Source organism: Aotus nancymaae, unplaced genomic scaffold (genome assembly GCF_030222135.1).
Source record: "Aotus nancymaae isolate 86718 unplaced genomic scaffold, 86718_ANA_hifiasm-v0.15.2.pri h1tg000019l, whole genome shotgun sequence".
NCBI lineage: Eukaryota > Metazoa > Chordata > Mammalia > Primates > Aotidae > Aotus > Aotus nancymaae.
In genome coordinates this window covers 2,272,949-2,294,246 of record NW_026988431.1, presented here as the reverse complement: position 1 = coordinate 2,294,246, position 21,298 = coordinate 2,272,949, and the positions used below count along the sequence as shown (strand labels likewise).

At 41.7% G+C, this 21,298-nt stretch overlaps 1 protein-coding gene across 2 annotated transcripts in view; it reads right to left on the bottom strand.

Annotated features, from left to right (window-relative positions):
- Positions 1-21,298, bottom strand: part of OSBPL10 (oxysterol binding protein like 10) — a 334,921-nt gene that overhangs the window by 169,979 nt on the left and 143,644 nt on the right. Inside the window, exon 4 of one of the 2 annotated variants that reach the window (XM_064378585.1) lies at positions 13,555-13,746. The exons of the other annotated variant lie outside the window; for it this stretch is intronic. Coding sequence (XP_064234655.1) covers positions 13,555-13,746 — 192 coding nt within the window. The remainder of the gene's footprint in view (positions 1-13,554; positions 13,747-21,298) is intronic. 2 annotated transcript variants of the gene reach the window in all.

Here is a 21,298-nt window from a genome sequence, read left to right as displayed (position 1 = left end):
CGCACGTACATGCTGAGCTCTACTGTCCACGTGAAGAACCACACAAAGCAGGAACACACTGAGTGCACACACTAGGCCTCATTCCTGTCCACGACTGAAATAAACCTGAGCCAGAATCTCAGGAAGAGAGCCTGGCCCTGTCCACCAACCTGTCCTCGCAGCCTCTCTCCTCCCAGGGCAAACGTTAGTGGGGACAAGGGAGAACCCAGTAGGCAGGGTGGAGTCTACCCCTGTGCTTGACAAGCTCCAACAGGACTGCAGCTACATTCTTCAGCCACAGAGGGCCAGGCATCCCAACACTGACTGCTGACCAGTTGTGGTTCCACACCTTCCACGCTGAAAGACAGACCCAAGAGGCTGGAGCACCTGTGACAGCTCACGGTACTAAATCATGAGCACAAAGTCAAAAACGGAAAACTAATATCATGCTGTAACCTAAAAGAAGGTCAAACAAGTCTGTACTGAGTTGGATCTGTAGACCCTCAAAATTCAAGTCCACTGGAACCTGAAGATGTGACTTGACTTGGAAAGAGGACCTGTGCAGATGTAATTAGTTAAGATGAGATCAGACAGAACCAAGGTGGGCTCTAAATCCAGTAACTGGTGGCCTTTTAAGAGCAAAAAGGCAGAGACACAGACACACAGGGAGAACGCCATGGGACACAGGTGCCCAAAGGTGGAGCAATGCGTCTATGAACCACAGAACAGCAAGGAGTGCTGGTAATTACCAGAGGCTAGGACGTAAGACTAGGACGTGGGACGTCAATCACCACCTGCAGAGGTCTGTCCTGCAGACCCAGACTCCACGACGCATGAATGAATGCACTCTCACACCCAGTACAGTGATTTCAAGTGAGCTAGGGATGGTTGTCAGCTGCTTTCAGAGGGCGATTGCAGCTAGCCAACCAGGATCCCTGTACCTGTTCAGTATAGATGCGGTAACAGAGGTTGTAAGTCAGCATGCTTGTAGATAATTAAAACTGTTAAAAGAGCGGTTTTACCAATGATAAAAGCTTTTGGTTCTGGGGCCCAGAATAAACACCATTAACAGGTAATTCCCCTTTGACCTCCCACTGAGAGGACCATCCAGCACAAAGTTTACATGAGTAAACAGAGCAGAGGCAAAGAATGTGCGGTAAACAGACTTAACTGGGGAAGCTTTTATTGTCCCTAATCTTTTACCCTATGACTTAAAGTTCTAACGTGATGAACTGGCTGCCTTCAGACCATTCCATTAAAACCTTTCAGCCTTCCAAAGGTTTGAGACTATAATCTTAAAACTTTCCCTAAAATTTCCCCAGCCAGCCCAAGTGAATCTCAACAAGGACAGGAATGGAACACATTCTCCCTCAAGGTTTCTGGAAGGAACCAACTTTGCCTTGAGTTCAGACTTCTAGCCTCATGAATTGCGAGGAAATACATTTCTGTGGTTTAAGCCACCCAGCTGTAGTACTTTGCTGTGCCAGCCCCAGAGAATTAATACAGGATCCAAACCATGAAAGCAAAGGATTCAGAAAGGGATATGGGGCTATTAGGCTATATTCATATACCTAAGGCACAAAAATGGTTTATTTGGTGGATTAAAGATGGCCACAAATTCTGAGGATATGATATGCCACTCTCTTGGATCTGGAAGGTTCTCTGTTCTGCAAGGCATAAAATATGGCAGAAGTGAAAGTGTGATAGCTTCTAGGCCCAGATTTTAAGAAACTAGCAACTTCTGCTCTCTATCCCCAGAGCGCTTCTTAAAGTTCAGTGTGACCATGTAGGAAGCTGAAGTGGTCACACCGGAATGTCTATACAGAGAGGCCGTGAGACCACATGAACACAGAGAGATACCCTGCCGGCCCCTGGCCCACTCTTCCTGCCCCCCAGTAATTCCAAAGAAAGCCCCAGACACCCAGGAGCAGAGACAAGTGGTCCTGCCACACCCAGACCAAACTGCTGCTTCCCAAGCCAAATAAATGACTGTTGGAGTTTTCAGCTGTTGAGTTTGGAGATGTTTTGTTTTACAGCAATACATAATCAGGGCAGATGATGACGCTTAGCCTTTAATATAAACGTAGAAGCAAAATACGTTACATCTTACAAAGGAAACACTGGAGAAAATGCAGATCAAAGCAATAAGAAATGTTAATGGTCCAGGCAGGGGGGCAGAGAGGTGGCCAGTTATGGAAACTATGGTATTTAACCTGAAACTTTAGAATGCCCAAGCATCTAATGGGGGTGGAAAGACAGGAATGACCAAAGTGCCCTGCCTCTGCTGTCCCCACTAACGTTTGCCCTGGGAGAATCTCTGTTGTAGCCTGCAATACTAGAATGAGCCCCTGGGGGTGGAGGGACCCTAACACCCTCTGCAGACAAAACCAGGAATAAGATCATAAAACACAGGTATTGGGGGTGGGGGTTGAGTGTCACAGAAATGAACTTGGCCAACTTCTCTATGCATCAACTCACTCCATATCCAAAATACACTATGTTATTGTCCCGAGCCTTAGGGCACCTGTCGGAAGGCTCCTTGTATTAAATTGCCACATGAGATAAAAACAGGCAGAACAGCCTTTCATGTCACAGAACTGTGATAAAAAATAACTTCCCATTTAGCTTCCTTCTGACTGCAAAGCTTCAAAGGCATCCAAAACTTGAATTTTCTGCGTGCTAGAGAGAGGCAAGATAGACAGATGTTGAGCAATACTGTAATTATCAGGAGGAAAGGTTTGAAAGGTATAAAGTCAGTCTGCCCCAGCTGCTGAATCCAGGAGTGACTCTTCCAGGGGTCTCAGTGACTTGCGGAGCCCAGAGGGTGCGGGTCTACGTGAAGTGACAGTCAGCCCACCGTGGCCTTGCCCTCTGGTGAATTCTTATGATGACTGTAACACCAACTTTCATGCCAGTTTAACCAACCACCTAAGATCATCAAGCCCCTGGACAAGAGCCAGGCTGCAGTGAACTGGTCATAACTGGCCTCCCCTGACTCCACCACCACCATCACCGTTTTCTTTTAAAATCACTAGTGAGTAGGACGGGAGGTGTTCAGAGACTTCTGAGATACTGCCATGTTACTGGCAGGCTCTTTCAGGCAAAACACAGACTCCCACATCCGGCCAAGAGCACAGCTGCTAAGATTGCCACTTTCAGGGAAGGACAGATAGGACACATCTACTCAGGGTACGGGACAAGGAGAGTGACTCCTCACGTTCACACAAACCTGTGTTAGAGCTGGGGTGAGGCTCCCACATAAGGGGTGGGATGGATGGACAAGAGAACATTTTTAGAGCCTCCTCCCCTGGTACCCACCTCCCCCATTCTGGCCTACCCAGGTTGACAAACTAGAAGGGCAACGATGGCAGCTTTGAGGTTCTCCCCTCTCTGAGACATCGATTTGACATGTCCGGGAATCTCTGATCATTTGCTTGAGCACCTACTTTGTGCTACACTCTTCTGGGCACTTTTACTTCTATCGTTCATCAAGGTAAGAAGTTACAGTATTTCCACTTTACATACCAGAGACGGAATGTGACTTGCCCAAGGACTGGAACTCAGGGCACTGCTCTTTCTACTGAAAAGTGCCGTGTTCTGGTGACTCGTTCAAGTGAATCAATTGAATCAATTCAGCAAGTCCTCACTGGGGTACTCCACAGGCCAGGGGCCACGTAGGAGTCAGGCAAACAAAGATCAAGAGGCTCAGCCGTACTTCCAGGGGCAGGACAGTCTTGGTCTTCGCAGCACTGCCGCCCCAGCTCCGAGCACAAGAATCGTCACCTGGTTGAGAGTTGGTGGTCAGATTCCCTGGGCCAGAATCAACCTCTTCACACATATGTGAAGAGGCCAGTCTTTTTCTCATGATGGTCTTTTTGCAGCATCAACTTGGTAAAGCTACAGTTCCCAGTTACTCAATCAAATAGAAACCTAGATGTTTCTGTGAGGTATTTTGTAGATATGGATAAAGTTCATGATTAGTTGTCTTTAAGTAAGAGAGATTACCAAGATCATCTGCATGGGATAGATTCAGCTGAAAGGCCTAATGATCACAGCCAAGGCTTCCTTAAGGAAGAAATTCCATCTATAGATAGATGGCCACTTCCGTGTCTGCTCCATGCATCCCGGACCTGCCTGAACAGCCCCCACAATCATATAAGCCAATTCCCCTAATAAATCTTTTCATGTAGCTCTCCTACGATTCTGTTTCTCTGCTGGAACCCTGGCTGGTACACCTCTCTTTGCCTTAACTTCTTTATGCCTCAGTTTCTTGTCTGTAAAATAAGGAAAATAATAGTATCTACCTCACAAGGTTGACTTGAGGATAACACAAGTAATGCATTGAGCCCAGGTACCTGGTAAGATCCCAAAAAGTATGAATTATTATTATTCATTTAGTAGTAGCTATTGTTTATATATATATGTATACATACATATATATATATATTTTTTTTTTCTTTTTCTTTTTTTGAGATGGAGTCTCGCACTGTCACCCGGGCTGGAGTGCAGTGACGCGATCTTGATTCACTGCAACCTCTGCCTCCTGGGTTCATGCCTCAGCCTCCTAAGTAGTTGGGATTACAGGCACATACCACCACATCCGGCTAATTTTTTCTTAATTTTTAGCAGAGATGAGGTTTCACTATGTTGGCCAGACTGGTCTCGAACTCCTGACCTCATGATCCGCCCGCCTCCGTCTCCCAAAGTGCTGCGATTACAGGTGTGAGCCACTGCGCCAAGCCAATAGCTATTATTATTAATAAAGTCATGCCCTGAAGAAAGCAGCTTATGGACTAACGGGGACATTAAAAAATAATTACAACATAAAGAAATATTTGCTAAAAATATAGATAGGTATCAAGTCTACCAGGCACTAGGAGAGGAAGTACCTACGTGTGCCTGGGACACCGTGAGGAGCCACCGTAGGTGAACAAAGCAGTTGGCCCAAGCTCCGCCTTGCTTCTCCTTTGGGACTTTAACTCCTAAGGAGATGGTGCAGAGTGAGAAACTCCTTCCTCTCAAAGGCTTTTTAAACCAAATCTATGGAGAAGTATTTCCCAATGGTTAAATCTTCTTAATCAGAAATCACTCATTTACTCACATTTTTACTGAGCATCTTCCAAGTGCTAGGTGCTGTACTTAGGGCTTGGGAATAAACAGGTTAAACCAAAAACACCTTTAGATGGAGGAAGCCAAGGGGTCAGGCAACAAACAGGTCAACAAATAAATGCCTAATTTCCAAGTGTAACATGATAACGAACAAAAAGAGCCTGGTGCCACGCGGTGCCCCCAGCAGGTTCAGACCACAGCAGAGCCTCCTCCCGCCAGGAGAGCAGTTGGACAATGAGTTGAGGATTGGTGGGAGACATTCTCTCAGTGTTGGGCTTTTGCTGTTGTTCACCTGAGACGCTGTTAGTAGACACCCAAATCCAGTGCCTCTCAAACTGTGCTTTCAAAGGATCCCGTGGTGTTACACAGACCACGCAAATGTTTGTTTCAAAGTTCACAGATGCAGAGGCTGATAAGGGATTGCAAGGTGGTCATAAATTCTCATTCCCACTATTTCCGCCAAGCTGCTTCACTATCAACAAATGCCCCCTTTACCTTCTCAAGTAAATCTGCTCTGCTAAAACACCAACTTATTTGCTTTTACATAGCAAGTATCTAATATGTTTACTAGCAACCCACTCTATTGTTTAAAAATATATGGAAACCACCGCTATTAACTAATTCCACATTAACATTTTTGAAAACTGAAGTTTGAAACTGATTTATTGAAAACTGAAGTTTGAAACTGATTTATTTTCAGAGATTGCAAATTGCTTGTAAAAATACATTTTATGGTTACTTGTCATCATTTATCCAAAAAGTACACAGGAAAATTAATGTAGGACATTTTTTTAAATAATCATTCTGTTCACACAAAGGATAAATTCACTTTATGCCCTAAATCGCATTTGAATAACTATTTTTAAAAATGTCATTCATGGGATGGTCCGTATTCAATGCTGCCAGTATAGGTCACTATCTTAAAATTGATCAGCTAATCAAATGTGTTAGGGTGATAATTTACAGTTACTGCTTCCATAACAAAGGCTGTAGAGGCCAGATGCAGTGACTCACACCTGTAATCCTAGTACTTTGGGAAGCCAAGGTAGGTGGATCACCTGAGGTTGGGAGTTCGAGAGCAGCCTGACTAACATGGAGAGACCCCATCTCTACTAAAAATACAAAGTTAGCTGGGTGAGGTGTGGCACTCCTGTAATCCCAGCTACTCGGGAGGCTGAGGCAGGACAATCTCTTGAACCTGGGACACGGAGGTTGCGGTGAGCTGAGATCGTGCCATTGCACTCCAGCCTAGGCAACAAGAGTGAAACTCTGCCTCAAAAAAACAAACAACAACAAAAACAAACAAACAAACAAACAAACAAACAAAAGGCTGTACATCAATCAAGGTTTCTAACCAGGCATCTACTGTATCCACCCGCACCAAGATCACACCAAATCATCCTGAAGAGGATACTGAGTTAACATCCAATTATAAAGAAGGCAACTTCATTAAAGGGTCTTCTCTAACCTATGTGAAGTAAATATGTCATTGCAATTACATGAAGAACATACAAATTCACATAGGTGAGGTGACATAAACACACATCTCCTCCACATATCAGACTCTGTAAAAGGTTTCTTTAAAGTCATATTAAATTACGAAGCCTCAACCCGGTTAATTTACCCGGTAAACCAGTGCAGCAAACAGCTTTTCTCTTTGTCAGAAGAGTGTGTGCTTGGAATCAAAAGTCAACAATGAAAAAAGTTTCTAAGAAGGATAATTCCTATTTGTTTATAAATTTTCACTGCATGCTTAACTAAATCTATATTTGTGCTTCACACAGACCCAGTTCAACACCCACCTTTTCCCGCGTCATGCTACGAATCCAGACAAAGCCTCCCTACTGGATTAAGTGTGGCTTTTTGGTCTCAAATGTCACAATTGAAAAAAAGCCTTCAGTATAAATGTGTAGTAGGGTTGTATTTCTTCAGAAAACATCTAATAAGGAAGAATTTTATTAAAATCACATTGTACTTGTACCAACCAAACTTGTGTCTATTCAAGTAAGTATGAACCACATTAAAAACTATTGTAGGCTGGGTGCGGTGGCTCACGCCTGTAATCCCAGCCCTTTGGGAAGCCAAGGCGGGTGGATCACAAGGTCAAGAGATCTAGACCATCTTGGCCAACACATAGTGAAACCCCGTCTCTAGTAAAAGTACAAAAAAAAAATTAGCCGAGTGTGGTGGCTTGTGCCTGTAGTCCCAGCTGCTCGGGAGGCTGAGGCAGGAGAATCACTTGAACCCGGGGGGTAGAGGCTGCAGTGAGCCGAGATTGTGCCACTGCACTCCAGCCTGGGCGACAGAGCGAGACTCAGTCTCAAAACAAAACAAAAAAACTACTGTAATAACTAGACATACAAAAGTTAAAGGTGAGGTGCAGTGGCTCACCCCCATAATCCCAGCACTTTGGGAGGCCAAGGCAGAAGAATCGCTTGAGGCCAGGAGTTCAACACCAGCCTGGGCAACATAGCAAGACCCCGAATTTACAAAAAAAACTTTTTACAAACTTAGCCAGGTATAGTGGCATGTGCCTCTACTCCTAGCTACTCAGGAGGCCAAGGAAGGAGGATTGCTTAATCCCAGGAGTTGGAGGTTGCAATGAGACATGACTGGTCCACTATACTCCACCCTGCCACAGACTGAGACCCCCAACTCTAAAAACAAAAGTTAAAATAGAAAAAATATACAATAAATACCATACATTTCAATCATCATATGCTTAAATAACTGAGGGGATCCAATTAATTTTTTAAAATATACTAGATTCTATTTATAAAACAATTCCAGTGGCACAGTAACAGGCTTATACTATCATCACTTTTCCCCATGGTCACATAGTCATCTAGATGTACACTCACCCAGTGCTATCAGTCAGAGAAGATGAAATGAGGACCTGACAGCCCTCAACAACTGCCAGGTCTCTCTCACGTTCAATCCATATAGTTACCTAAGCAATCCTTGAATACCTCCATATGCCATTTTAAAAGAGCTCTAACAGCTAGAGAATGAGTCCTTATATCAATCTGTTCATCCAGTATGCCTAGTGATTGTGCAAGGACTGAAAGATGCAAAGATGAGTAAGACATGACCTTTAACATAGATATCCATGGTCTAGCACACAGAAGGTGCTCAATTAATACCTGCAGAAGGAAGGCAGGAGTGGGTGAGTAAGCAAACTCGCAGTCTAGGGCAGTGCTGTCCCAGAGAAACATAAGCCAAGCCACAAATGTGAGACACACACACAACTTTATGTTTTCTAATAGGCACATTTAACAGGTAGAAAGACCTGGGCCACCCAGGAGAATCTGACCTTTATCCTATGGACAGTGGGAAATCAAAAAGGTTTGGGGTTTTTTTTGTTTGTTTTCATAATAGAAAGGTGATGTGATCAAATGTTTCCATTTAGGAAGGTGGTTTTTCTGGAGATAGAAAAACGCATGAATTAAGAGAGTGACGATGGCAATGGAGAAGACAAATTGGAAACACAGATGCACAGGCCACAGTCAATCCACGAGGAAGTCTCTTCCAGTCCAAGATGTTTTTTTGAGGGGACAGAGCCTTGAGCATTCACCTAGGCTGGAGTGCAGTGGTGCAATCATTTCTCATGCCAACTTCAAACACTGGGACTCAAGCAATCCTCCCACTTCAGCCTCCCAAATGGCTGGGACAACAGGCACCACCCACCACACCCAGCAAATCTTTTAATTTTTTGTTGAAATGGAATCTGTATTGCCAGGGCTGGTCTTGAACCCCCAGACTCAAGCAATCCTCCCACCTTGCCTCCCAAAGTGTTGGGATTACAGGTGTGAGTCACTGCACCTGGCTCTATAAAACTTCTTATTCAATGCAATGAATGACCATTTATTCTGAGACTATATTCCTTTGGAGGCATTAAGATGTTTTTATGAGACAGTGGAAACCAGAGATTATGACTATACTTTCCAAAGGTCCTTTCTGGGTAAATTTTTAAATGGCAATACTATGTTGCTTCCAAAATTCTATTTCTAAAACTTAGTTTGCAAGTCAAATCCAAAATTCTGGGAACCAGTGTTTTAGACAACTTCTAGAGCTTATTAAGATGAATGTATATATATTATTATATTATTATATATTATGTATATTTTATATATTATATAAGATATATATATTATTCTGTATGCTAATTTTCCTACTCATTTCATGCATACCTGTCCACGTAGTAATAATACTGACATGACTCATATCTTAAAGTACTATACAGTAATTCAGAATCTAAAATGTATTATTGTTTAGCCATTCCCTTAATGCCTTGTATTGAATCTATGCCTTTATTAGTATGAACAGCTTTATCCAAATTAATTTTCTTCCTCCTAGCCCCAGTTCCATAAATTGCTCCCGCAGGTATGGGTCTCAGCAGGGAATTTATGGGTCACTGGCAATGCACAGTTTGTTTTATGTTTCGTTCTTATGATCCATCACCAGATTGTAGCAAAAAGACAATCTGCAGTATAGTTGACATTTCTTAATACACCAACCAATAATGGGCTATAATTAATTCTGATCATTTCCCAAAGAGTTACCTTAACTCTCATTTCTTGACTGCTAGAGAGGCTATGTCTGTTCCTCATGGTGACACTGTCCCTCAAATTCCCTGTACTCATCTCTCCTAACCACTTCCTGAAAGGATGTTGGCCTCCAAACTTTGGTACCTCAACTCTTTATATTTTGGATGATAACCATTTAATCTTTTAAACTATCCCATTATTTTCACCCATGCTGTGGCATTCCATTTAATATTTATTCCATTGCCTTTGGCTGGGCTATTTCTCTTTTATTCTCCTGATATTCAGGCACATCTGTCTTGTGTATGATGATTTTCTCCATTGCCTCCGTGGTCGTAAGTTTATCTTCCCTGTACAGCTGGGTTAAAAATGCTATTCCATTTTCTAGTTATTTTAGAGATAAATACAGTGGAACCTTAAAGCAGAGGCCTTTATGCTCTGAAATTAGTAACAGCAGAACTTTCCGGTGAGAGTGAAATTACCCCAGGTGGACCTGTCCACATCACAAAATGACAGATGCCACAGGACAGCTACCCGTCTCCTATCAGGAGTGAAGGTGCACGTGGTGTCTGAGGACTGCAACTTTAGACTCTTTCTAAAGGGGCCTGGCACCCTAAAATTCTCTCAACTGCCAATGTTGGCACTTGTATCTCAACAATCTTACTTAAATTTTGAGTACTAAAAGTTATCAATATACAAAAAGCAATCACCTGAAGAGATATACTGTCACCCAGAAGTACAAAAACCAAACCAAATGGCTCTAGAGGCATTTCACCTACTATTTCCTTTTTCTCTTTGAAATGGGGTCTTGCTTTGTTGCCCAGGCTGGTCTTGAACTCCTGGCCTCAAGCAATCCTCCCATCTCAGCCTCCCAGGTAGCTGGAATTACAGGTGCATGCCACCAGACCTGGCTTCACCTAATTATTTTTCACATCATGAAAAATCTCACATCATGGGAAATTTCAATAGCTTTCCCAATAGACAGACAACAGAGAAAAAAACAATATGATAAAGAAAAACAGCATGTATGTATTCATTTACAAAACTTTAGATTACTCTATATAGATTTTTACATATCTACGTCTGTAATATACAGGGAAAAAAATTCAAAAGTAAATTCATTGAAAGGTTACCAGTGGTTATCTGTAGAGAGATTAAAATTATAGGTAATTTAATTCTCTTTATACTTTTTTTGTAATATACACTTGCATTATAGACTTTCTACAAACTTCTTTGTACACCCATGCATAAAAGCCATACTTTCATTCTTTTAAAAATTTGAATTCTTTTTAAATGGAGGTAGAAAAGATTCTGTTGAATCAAATGCTACTAATTAATCATGCTAACGAACCTCAACTTTTATTTAGGTCACTGCTTACTACACAGAAGTCCCACATTTTTTTTTCATGCATACAGGTTTCCTGTCATCACTTACAACAGTAAGTCTACAGAGACTCATTATAAAATACAAGAAAGAAAATTCGGAAACTACCATAAACTTTCAACTGCCTTTGTTCAAGGTTGCAGTCTCAAAGGAGTTGTAAAATAACCAATGAGGTCTACATAAAGGTAAAACGATGGTATAATACTTAAGTTTTAGAAAAAGTTCCTGTTAGATAAATACCATTACATTAACTGGCAATGATAAAATGATACACTTAACTATTCTTTAAAATATTCTAGTAAGAAAAATAAAGTGGTGGTGGAAATAAAAACAGATAAAACAAGAACAATGGAAAGTTGGAATTGTTGAAGTGAGGTGATGGATACAGAGCTACATTACCATTCTATTTTGCATATATTTGAAAATTTTCCATTATACGATGTTTTGAAAAGGTGCTAAGAAAAATGAAAATAAATATATACCTGTGCATAATCATTCATCAAATCAACTAATGTAATACAATTAAGCTAACAGCCACTTTTTCTTTTTTCTGAGACAGTCTCGCTCTTCTGCCCCGGCTGGAGTGCCGTGGGGCAATCTCGGCTCACTTCACCTTCTGGATTCAAGTGATTATCCTGCCTTGGCCTCCTAAGTAGCTGGGACTACAGGTACCTGCCACCATGCCCAGCTAATTTTTGTGTTATTAGCAGAGACAGGGTTTTACCATGTTGGCCAGGCTGGTCTCGAACTCCTGACCTCAAGTGATCTACCCACCTTGGCCTCCCTAAGTGCTGGGATTACTGGCATGAGCCACCGTGCCTGGCCCACTTTTTCTTTTTTAACACATCAGGGTGACTATTTCAAAGTGGGCATTCTATCTGAAAATTCCAATAGAATTCTGACTCTGTACTTCTTATTAGGCAAGACAGTATATACATGTATAATATTTTAAGAAAAAAATTGTCTTTTATATGCATCTACAGATTTGATTCAGATTTTAGATTGTCCTTCCTGAGCCAGATTCAGAACCAAGATAGTTAGCTAATAGAGGACTACCTGGCTTGTGACATTTAAAAACTAAAGCAAGATGCATGCTAACTCAAGCAGCAGCAAGATCCTGCAATGGCACCATCTCGGCCTCACTGAAACCTCTGTCTCCCAGGGTCAAGTGATTCTCCTGCCTCAGTCTCCCCAGTGGCTGGGATTACAGGCATGCACCACCACGCCCAGTTAATTTTGTACTTTTAGTAGAGACAGGTTTTTGCCATGTTGGCCAGGCTGGTCTTGAACTCCTGGCCTAAGTGATCCACCCGCCTCAGCCTCCCAAAGTGCTAGGATTACAGGCGTGAGGAATCTCACTCTGTGTGACGTGGAGAAAGAGCCCTGCCACTTTCTCTAAGAGGAAAACAAACTGGTCTGTACCCAAGTAAGCTGTGGAGCAAAAAACCTCAGCACTCGAAGTAGACAACCAAAACCAACATCATTTATTTGAGACGGTCTGTTCCCTATAACAGCTGCAGAGGATGGCAGGAATACCAAGGATCTGGGATCCCCAAACTGATGACTTCCCAGTGCATCAAAAGCAAAATTTACATGTAACCTCAAGTCACTTTTATAAGGCACAATTAAAGAGTTTCATTATCACAAATGATCCTCCTATTTCCCCCAAGAAGGTTGGCAAAGCCTGTTTTATTTCCATTTTACAGGTATAGAAACTGAGATCTGGAGCTGTTAGACTAGCTCTTACACAAGTCTTCTGACCTCAGGGACAGAATTCCTTTTGCTACCCAACACTCCCTTTGGAGTGTGTCTATGAGGGGAAGGAGGGGAGGAGAGGAAGAAAGTGAAGCAGGGCAGAATATAGGGGGAATGTGCGTTAAATCTAACACTTCCTGAGTTTCAAAACACCCAAAGTTATTTTCTTATTATCCATGGAGTTTGGTCTAGTCTCTGCTAAGATCGTGGATTTAACTGCACTTCCATTTAAAGCCATATTTTGGTAGGCTTGCTTTCTCTGCTGAGTTTCGACAGAGGTCTCCTAACAACCTGCCTAACCTAAGAAATAAACAAATTTTTTTTTTTGAGATTGAGTTTCACTCTTGTCGCCCAGGCTGGAGTGCAGTGGCACGATCTCGGCTCACTGCAACCTCTGCCTCCCAGGTTCAAGTGATTCTCCTGTCTCAGTCTCCCCAGTAGCTGGGTTACAGGCATGCGCCACCACACTCAGCTAAATTTTTGTATTTTTAGTAGAGACTGGGTTTCACCATGTTGGCCAGGCTGGTCTTGAACTCCTGACCTCAAGTCATCCACCTGCCTCAGCCTCCCAAAGTGCTGGGATTACAGGCGTGCGCCACTGTGCCCGGCAACAATTAACTTTTTTTAAGTCAGGAGGGACTGTCACAGCGGTGTGGCTGGGAGGTTTGCTGCTGGTCCTTTCTCCATAAATCAAGACGGCGCAAAGGAAGAAAGTTGGCAGAGCAACGATCACAGCCCCCAACGCCCCAGGGCTGCTTAAGCTAGTAGGAGAGCAAAGCCTACCTCTCTGACTTCGTGAAGCTGGCCGGAATACTGACTCTTGGCTCTTCGGGCGGCTGCAGGCGACTTGTGATGCGTGATTGTGACCACACCGGGGGCCCCCACACTGAGGTGTCTCTGGCTACAGGGAGACGCAGAATTGGGTGTTCCATGGGGGAGCAAAGTGAGACTTCGGCTTCGGGAGCTTGGAGCACTCTAGAATAAGCAACAGGTGTCAAAACTCAACAACTGACCTGCAGAACACAACTAAGTGTTGGCTTCTATTCATTTTGGACCTCTTAGTCATTCCCCCTCATCTCTTTAGGGAGATGAAGGTACAGGGAGGTATAAGAGCACCACATGCCCAAATCCCACAAATACGCACTGAACTGCCCTTCCTTTAGCGGCCCTTCTGGTTTCTTCTCCAATTGTGTCTCCTGTCCCACATTATGGCCATGAACAGCTATTCAAAATCCTGCCCACCACCCTCCCCAACCCAGACACCACGTACGCTCACGGAGCTCTACCTGTCTACCTCCCAGAATGCCTTTCCTCCATGGCTGGTCAACCTCTGCTGAACCTTCAAACTCAGCATGGTGTTCTCTGCTCTGTGAAGCATCTCCCTGGCTTTCGCAGCCTCTCTGCTGCTCTTACTTCACTGCATCAAGATTATATTGATTATCCAGCTACTTTCTTAAGAGATGCTTTCATGATCTTTATATCCCCAAGGCCTGGCGTATCACAATTGTTTAATTTACTAAGTGCTTAATAATGTCGGCTGTATGCATGAACTAGGCTGTCCACCAATTAGTCTTCATTTGTTAGTCCAGTGTTTACATTTCATTCTATAATAACATATGATCCAAATCACAATCTAGTTTATGACAAAGATGGCACCTCAACTTAGTGGAGATGAATTCTTCAATAAATGTTGGGATAACTGGGAAGCCATTTGAATAACAAAGCTGGATTCATCTCTCAGATCGCAGACCTCGAATGGATCAAAGATTTAAGAAAAATGGTACTAGAAGAAAACACGCAACCATAGGGTAGGAAAGGCCTAACACTTTGAAATTCAAAAGCTGTAAAAGAAAAGCTTGATAAATCTGATTACCTAAAAACTGGAAACTTCTGCAAAGGAAACAAACAGACCAAGCAAATACGCCACTACGACCGCCCACAGAGCCAAACTATGAACTAGGAAAAAATGCAGAGCTGGAAACAATTATTAAAACGGGGCAGGTATGAAGAGAGCTCACAAAAAAAGACATAAATGGCTTTTAACCCACAGGAAAATAAGTCCAACTGTACTCAGAAGACAAATGTAAATTCAAACTACTTTAGATAACCATCGTTCACCCAACAGATTGGCAAAAATTCCAAAGTCTGAGTACACAGTCCGTCAACAGGGCCACAGAGAAATGAGTCTGTGGAAGTAAAAAAGGTGGCAAAACCCTGAGGACAGCAATTGGCAGACCTGTCGCAGACACAAACGCACCTCCCCCAGCTCCAGCAATCCCCCATCTGGGAATGTATCCTCCAGACATACCTGCAGCCGGGTGAAATGCCACATGTCCCTGTTAGACACTGCATGTTTGATGGCAAAGGACAGAAAACAACCCAAATGTCCATCAGCATGGGACAGGTTAAATAAATTATGGTACATCTATGTCATGGAATACTACCAAGCTGTGAGAGAATAATGAGAGAGGTCTCTGTGAATTAATCTGGAAATACCTCTCAGCTATACAGTTAAGTGAAGGAAGGCACATAATTGTTCTATAGTATGCAAAGTACAGCATTTTCCAACATGAGGTAAGTATTTGTTATTTATTTAAAACTTGTTGAAAATCATCTGTTTAAAGAAGGATACACATAAAACTATAAAGTGGCAGCTTATTTCTGGATAAACAGAGAATGAAAGGACAGAAACAGAGAACAGGATTTTTTCCACTGTATACCTTTTATATTCTTTCACTTTGAACTATGTGAATGTATTCCCTATTGAAAACATTTTAGAGCCGGCCACGGTGGCTCACACCTGTAATCTTAGCATTTTGGGAGGCCAAGGCGGGTGGATCACGAGGTCAGGAGTTCGAGACCAGCCTGGCCAAGATGTTGAAACCCTGTCTCTACTAAAAATATAAAAATTAGCTGGGCACAGTGGCACACGCCTGTAATCCCAGCTACTCAGGAGACTGAGGAAAGAGAATCACTTGAACCTGGGAGGCGGAGGTTGCAGTGAGCCGAGATCGCGCCATTGCACTCCAGCCTGGGTGACCAAAAAAAAAAAAAAAAAAAGAAAATATTTTAATTCTGCATAAAATTTACATTCTAATTGTTCCTATACTTCATTTCAGCTTGAGAAAAGGCAGTTAGATAATGTGGAAATCATCTAGTTTCTATAGTCCACACATTTACTGAATACCTACTATGTGCCTAGGGAAAAATCTACTGTGCAGTGTCAGAAGAAACAAAATGTATGAGACAGTTTTTCACCACAGACACTTATAACGTTGCTGGGGCTATAAGATGCACATAGACAGAGACAGACAGAGGAAAACACACACAGGTGCACACTTACAAGACGGTGCATAACAGGGGCTAACGGCAATCCAGCCAAAAAATGGCAAAGAAGTGAGCTCATCTCATCGCGCCAGGATGTTCCGAGGGAGAAGAACCTGAAGCCTGAGTAGCTTTGGGAAGTTTCAGAAGCAAGGCAGCACACTACATAGCAACCCAATAGTCTGGATATCCAAGGTGGTCTTAGCCTCAGGACACGGCTAACAGGCACAGCTCTAAAAACTGCTAAATGTTAATGATCCATCATTTTACAGATCACCAGGGGATAGAGGAGTGGGTGGGAGCCAGGGTAGAAATCAGAATTTTGGTTTACCTTGAAATACCACAGTCGCTTGTAAAGTTTCTCTGGATGTGACTTGGACATAATTAATTGGAATGCAGATAAAGATGGGGAATAACCATATGGTAGGTAATTGGAGAAATGTGTGGTCTAAGAACTATATATCTTGATCACAATAAACTACAATAGTCATCTACTTTCAGCTTCAGTCTTTTCACTTGGAGACTAAAGGGAGAAAGAGGATATTTCTTTAATAACAGTAAATTTGCCTAAGTATTAAAGAGTCCACTGAAATACATTCTGGCATCAACAAGGCTTATTCCAGTCCAAGAAAAGGCAGATTTTTTTCACTGGGCTTTGAAGCCAGACAGGTAAGTTTCCTTCTTCATTTACACACCTCTATCCCCATTCCTCCCCTACCAAACCCATTCTTTCCAAGGGGTGAGTTATTTAAGCCTTCTCATTAAGCATCAATTTCCTAATCTTTAAAAAGAGAAATAATAATATTGACCCTTAAAAGCCATTATGAAGTTTAAAGTAGATTACGTATATAAAATGCTTAGTGCAGTGCCTGACATGCAGAAGTGACACAGACAACGTTTCTTTCTTTATATCACTGAAAACTTGAACAATGAAAGCCTCATGGATTTTTAAAATGTTAAGAAGTTGCTTAGCACAAAATCATAAGCAGTCTATAGGGTCAGACTGGTCAGAAGCCCAAAACATAATTAAATATTTACAGGGTCAGCCATTAAATAGCAAGATTGTAGGGACACACACACACACACACACACACACACTCTCTCTCTCTCTCTCTCTCTCTCTCTCTTTCTCTCTTCTAATTCTGAGTAGAAATTAGGACACATCAGAATCAGAGAAGACAGCTCTCACCTTTGCCTATAGCAGTATCAACATGAATGGCAATAAATCAAAAAATTCACCCAAGAGCCAAATCATTCCACTGTGGATGTCTAACCCCATGATCATTACTCCATGGCTGTCATTTGAATTTACAAGCAGTAAATTTGAGTCAAGAAACCTTTACTTTTCCATTAACTAGGGATTCTCATGGTGTAATTCATACCCATACCTTGTCTCAGGATAAACGTGAGCAAAAACATCTGACTCTTGGTAAACCCCACAGGTAATCGGTCATTACAAGAACAAGAGAGAAAAGGCAGCAAATTGCAGCCACTATAGATGAGCAGCCTGTCTTTTCAAAAGGCAGCCTGCCTACCATCTCCAGGTTTTGTTTCAAAGTTATGCTTCAGTGTCATAAAAACCTATCTTCGCTACAAACATAAAATATTAGCAGAGTCTGAGAAACAACATGGCAGGTTTCTGTTCCAAATATTTACTTCAGTGGGGGTGGCCAGAAACACCAGATGTACCATCTGTGGAAAATTCTGAGTTGAGAATAAGTTTCTTCATCCTTTGCTTAGGAGAACTGTCCCTTCACACAGCCATCAGCGCTCATCTGGCTACTCCCTGTGTCCCCTCACTTCATAAGCACCTGGCTGATGATGGGGTGACAGCAAAAAAAGAGTGTGGGAGCAGGTGAGACCCAAGTGCTCATCCTCACAGCCCGTCCAGGCATCTGCACACAGTCACACGGGCCTCTTCGTCTTTCCCTACATTCTCATTCAATGATTCCTAAATTTCCCAAGGTTGCAAAGAGAAGACAAAACACACACCCTCTTTCTATCTACTGACCAAAACTGGCATTTAGGAAAGGCATGCTTGGAAAAGGAGAGGAATCTCTAGAAAGAATCTGCCCAATCAAGGTAATCGGGCAACAAGCCTGAGAAACAGAAGTCTAGTGTGAGAAAGCTTAGAGCGAGAAACACTGGACCATCTGTGGGCCCTGTACCAGCCCAGTAATATGGACAGTGTGAGGAGTGGTTAAGAGCACACCTGCTCAAGTCACCTGCCTGAGTTCAAATCTGGGCTCTCCCACTTGCAAGCTGTGTAACCTAGTAAATGTAGGTGTCTTCCTTTCTAAAGTTTAATATTACCTACTTCCCTGGGTTGTTGGAGAATATGACAAAAGACACATAAAGCATGTGTCATATAGAAAGTATGCAATAAATATCATCGTTAATAAATTAATAAAATGAGGCCTTCAAGCCTCATTATAGGTGAATGGTTGTTAAACGGTCCCTGAATGAACTATATGGCCATTTTGGTCCTTGGTATCTTAAGTAGTCACAGTCTTAAGGCTTAACTTTATAAAAGACAGTCATCCTAATTACTGAAAAACCACCTACTTCAAAGAAAAAAAAAAGGACCTAAAATGTAATTTCACATTTTCGGAAACCCACCTGTTCCAAATAGAAAAGTGCCAAACTGGCTGGGCACGGTGGCTCACCCCTGTAATCCTAGCACTTTGAGAGGCCAAGGAGGGAGGATCACGAGGTCAAGAGATCGAGACCAGCCTGGCCAACATGGTGAAACCCCGTCTCTACTAAAAATACAAAAATTAGCTGGGTGTGGTGGCATCCTCCTGCAGTCCCAGCTGCTCGGGAGGCTGAGGCAGGAGAATCACTTGAATCTGGGAGGTAGAGGTTGCAGTGAGCCGAGACTGCACCACTGCACTCCAGCCTGGGTGACAGAGTGAGACTCCGTCTAAAAAGAAAAGAAAAATTGCAAATAGAAAAGATCAGCTGGTCCTAAAAACCTCTTGAGACATGTATCAAAAGTTTGTAATCACTGAACTAGAATTAAAAGAAGGAAAGGGAGTAAAAAGGGTGTAAGATCTCAAATAGACATTTGTGGCAGTCATTTCTGCAGAAAATTTTTCTGATGTGAAAAATCTGAGCGTCAACTAATTCTAATAACATTCAAATGACATTTACTTTGAAACATATTGTCCTCACTTCCTTGAAATCCTTCATAGCAAGGAGGAAAAAAAGATACTCTATTTCAGAAAAAAAAAAAATACCCCAAGGGAAGCAGAAAAATCAAACAAGTCTGGTAATGTATTTTGAAGAACAAATTTAACCAACTAAAACCATTTTATTTTATTTCTTCTCTTCCTCTAAAAAAAATTCTGCCATATCTAAATAGGTAAAAGTTGAGCATAAAAATCCTTTTCCTCTAAAAGTAAATATACCTCAAAATCAACAAAAAAGAAAACGCCAAACAATTTTTAAAATAGTATATTGAGGGCCTGAAAATTATTTGGAATTTCATTTTCCTGATAGTCAACAACCGAATAAAATGTGAACTGTTTTTTAAATGAACCTATTCCAGTATTTTCCTTAATAGCTTTATATTGACCTCCTCATTTGCACTGCCTTGTTTTTGTTTTTAAATTGTCAATTCTGTCAAGCTTAAAACAGACCTAAAGTAGAAATAAGACTCTTAAAACTGGGAAATTTTCCAAGTTCATTTCCATGATTAGCTTTTCAAAATCATCCTAGCTCGCTCTGCTTTTCCGAATTCATGTTTTCATCCAGAAATACAGTTTCAACTTTAAGTCACCAGGCAAAGAAAATTTCTTCCATGGCCATCTTCAAATTCTTAATATATCTTAAACATTTTTTAGTAACTTTATACCAATACCCTCTCCAACAGCAATATGAATGCATGCAGATGTGTACGCAAATGAAAAATTGTGGTTCTTCCAGAGACAAAGTCTCTAGCCTGCTTCTAAACATACTGTCCTGAATCTGTAAGTATGCATGGAAATGCCAGATTTCTGAAAAATTGTCACAAGCAAATACATATATTTCATTTCCTGCAAATAGTGAAGAACAAAACCTGACATTTTTAAGCTTTTTTTCTCCCCATCATTTTCAACTCCTCCCATCCCCCAATCATTAAACCCTCCTCCTCAAAACCCCTCCTACCCCCTGCCAATAAAGAATCCTGCTGATTCTTCTTTAACAGTTAAATCAACTGTTCTAGAATCCCCAGTCAATCTCCAGGGCAAACTTGAAGGTCTCAACTGAAAGCACGGGTCCTGTGCACCAGACCTCCTTACCGCACACCACCCTTCTCTCTCCACTTCCCACACGTCCACCCAGGAGTGTCAAGTGTGATTTCAAAGCCTTCCACCTTCTCCGCTTTGCATCCTCTGTCCACGCCGTTTGCTTGGGGCCTTGTAATTCCAAGTACCAAGTCTCTTTTTGGATGCTTTATTCTGAAAACATGAAAGACTCTCTTTCTGATGACCAAGCTCAATTCACTGCATTTCTCATGCTTTGGAACTATACAATTTTAGATCTAGATGAAATCTCAGACATAATTCTAGTCTAGTCCTTTCCTTTTATAGATCTAAAGTCTACATCCCCCAAAAGGTAAATGGATCATACAAAACTCGGGCCCAAATTATAAATCTCATTCAAGACTCAACTCAGAAAACACCTGATTAGAGATTCAGCCCCTCTAGCTGGGTCTTCTCAATTAAATAAGGACCTCATCCTCCAAAATAGCATTTAACACATGACAGACTTTAAAATAGTTGATAGAAAGGAGGAAAGCTAATAACTGTTACACATTTTCATCTTTCCTCTTACCCAAAACTTCAATTTAATCACCTATCATCATAAAAATAAACATAGAACACTCCTCTGAAAGTAGGGTAATTGTGGGTTATATTCCTAGAACTGCAGATCCCTAAAGAAAATCATTTTACTTCATATATATATAAAATTATATATCTATTATATATACTATATATGTGTGTGTATATATACACATATATACATACACATAAAGTAACATAACACAGAGACCTTTAAATGATGAATTGCCATTTTAATAGAGAAAAAAATCTGAAAACAAGAAATAAGAAATTTTCATAATAAAGTTACAATCCAAAAAATTACAGTAACCATATTTAATTTTTTTTGAATTAGCTTCATTCCTTTTAATATTTGAGACAAGAATTCCACTACCACT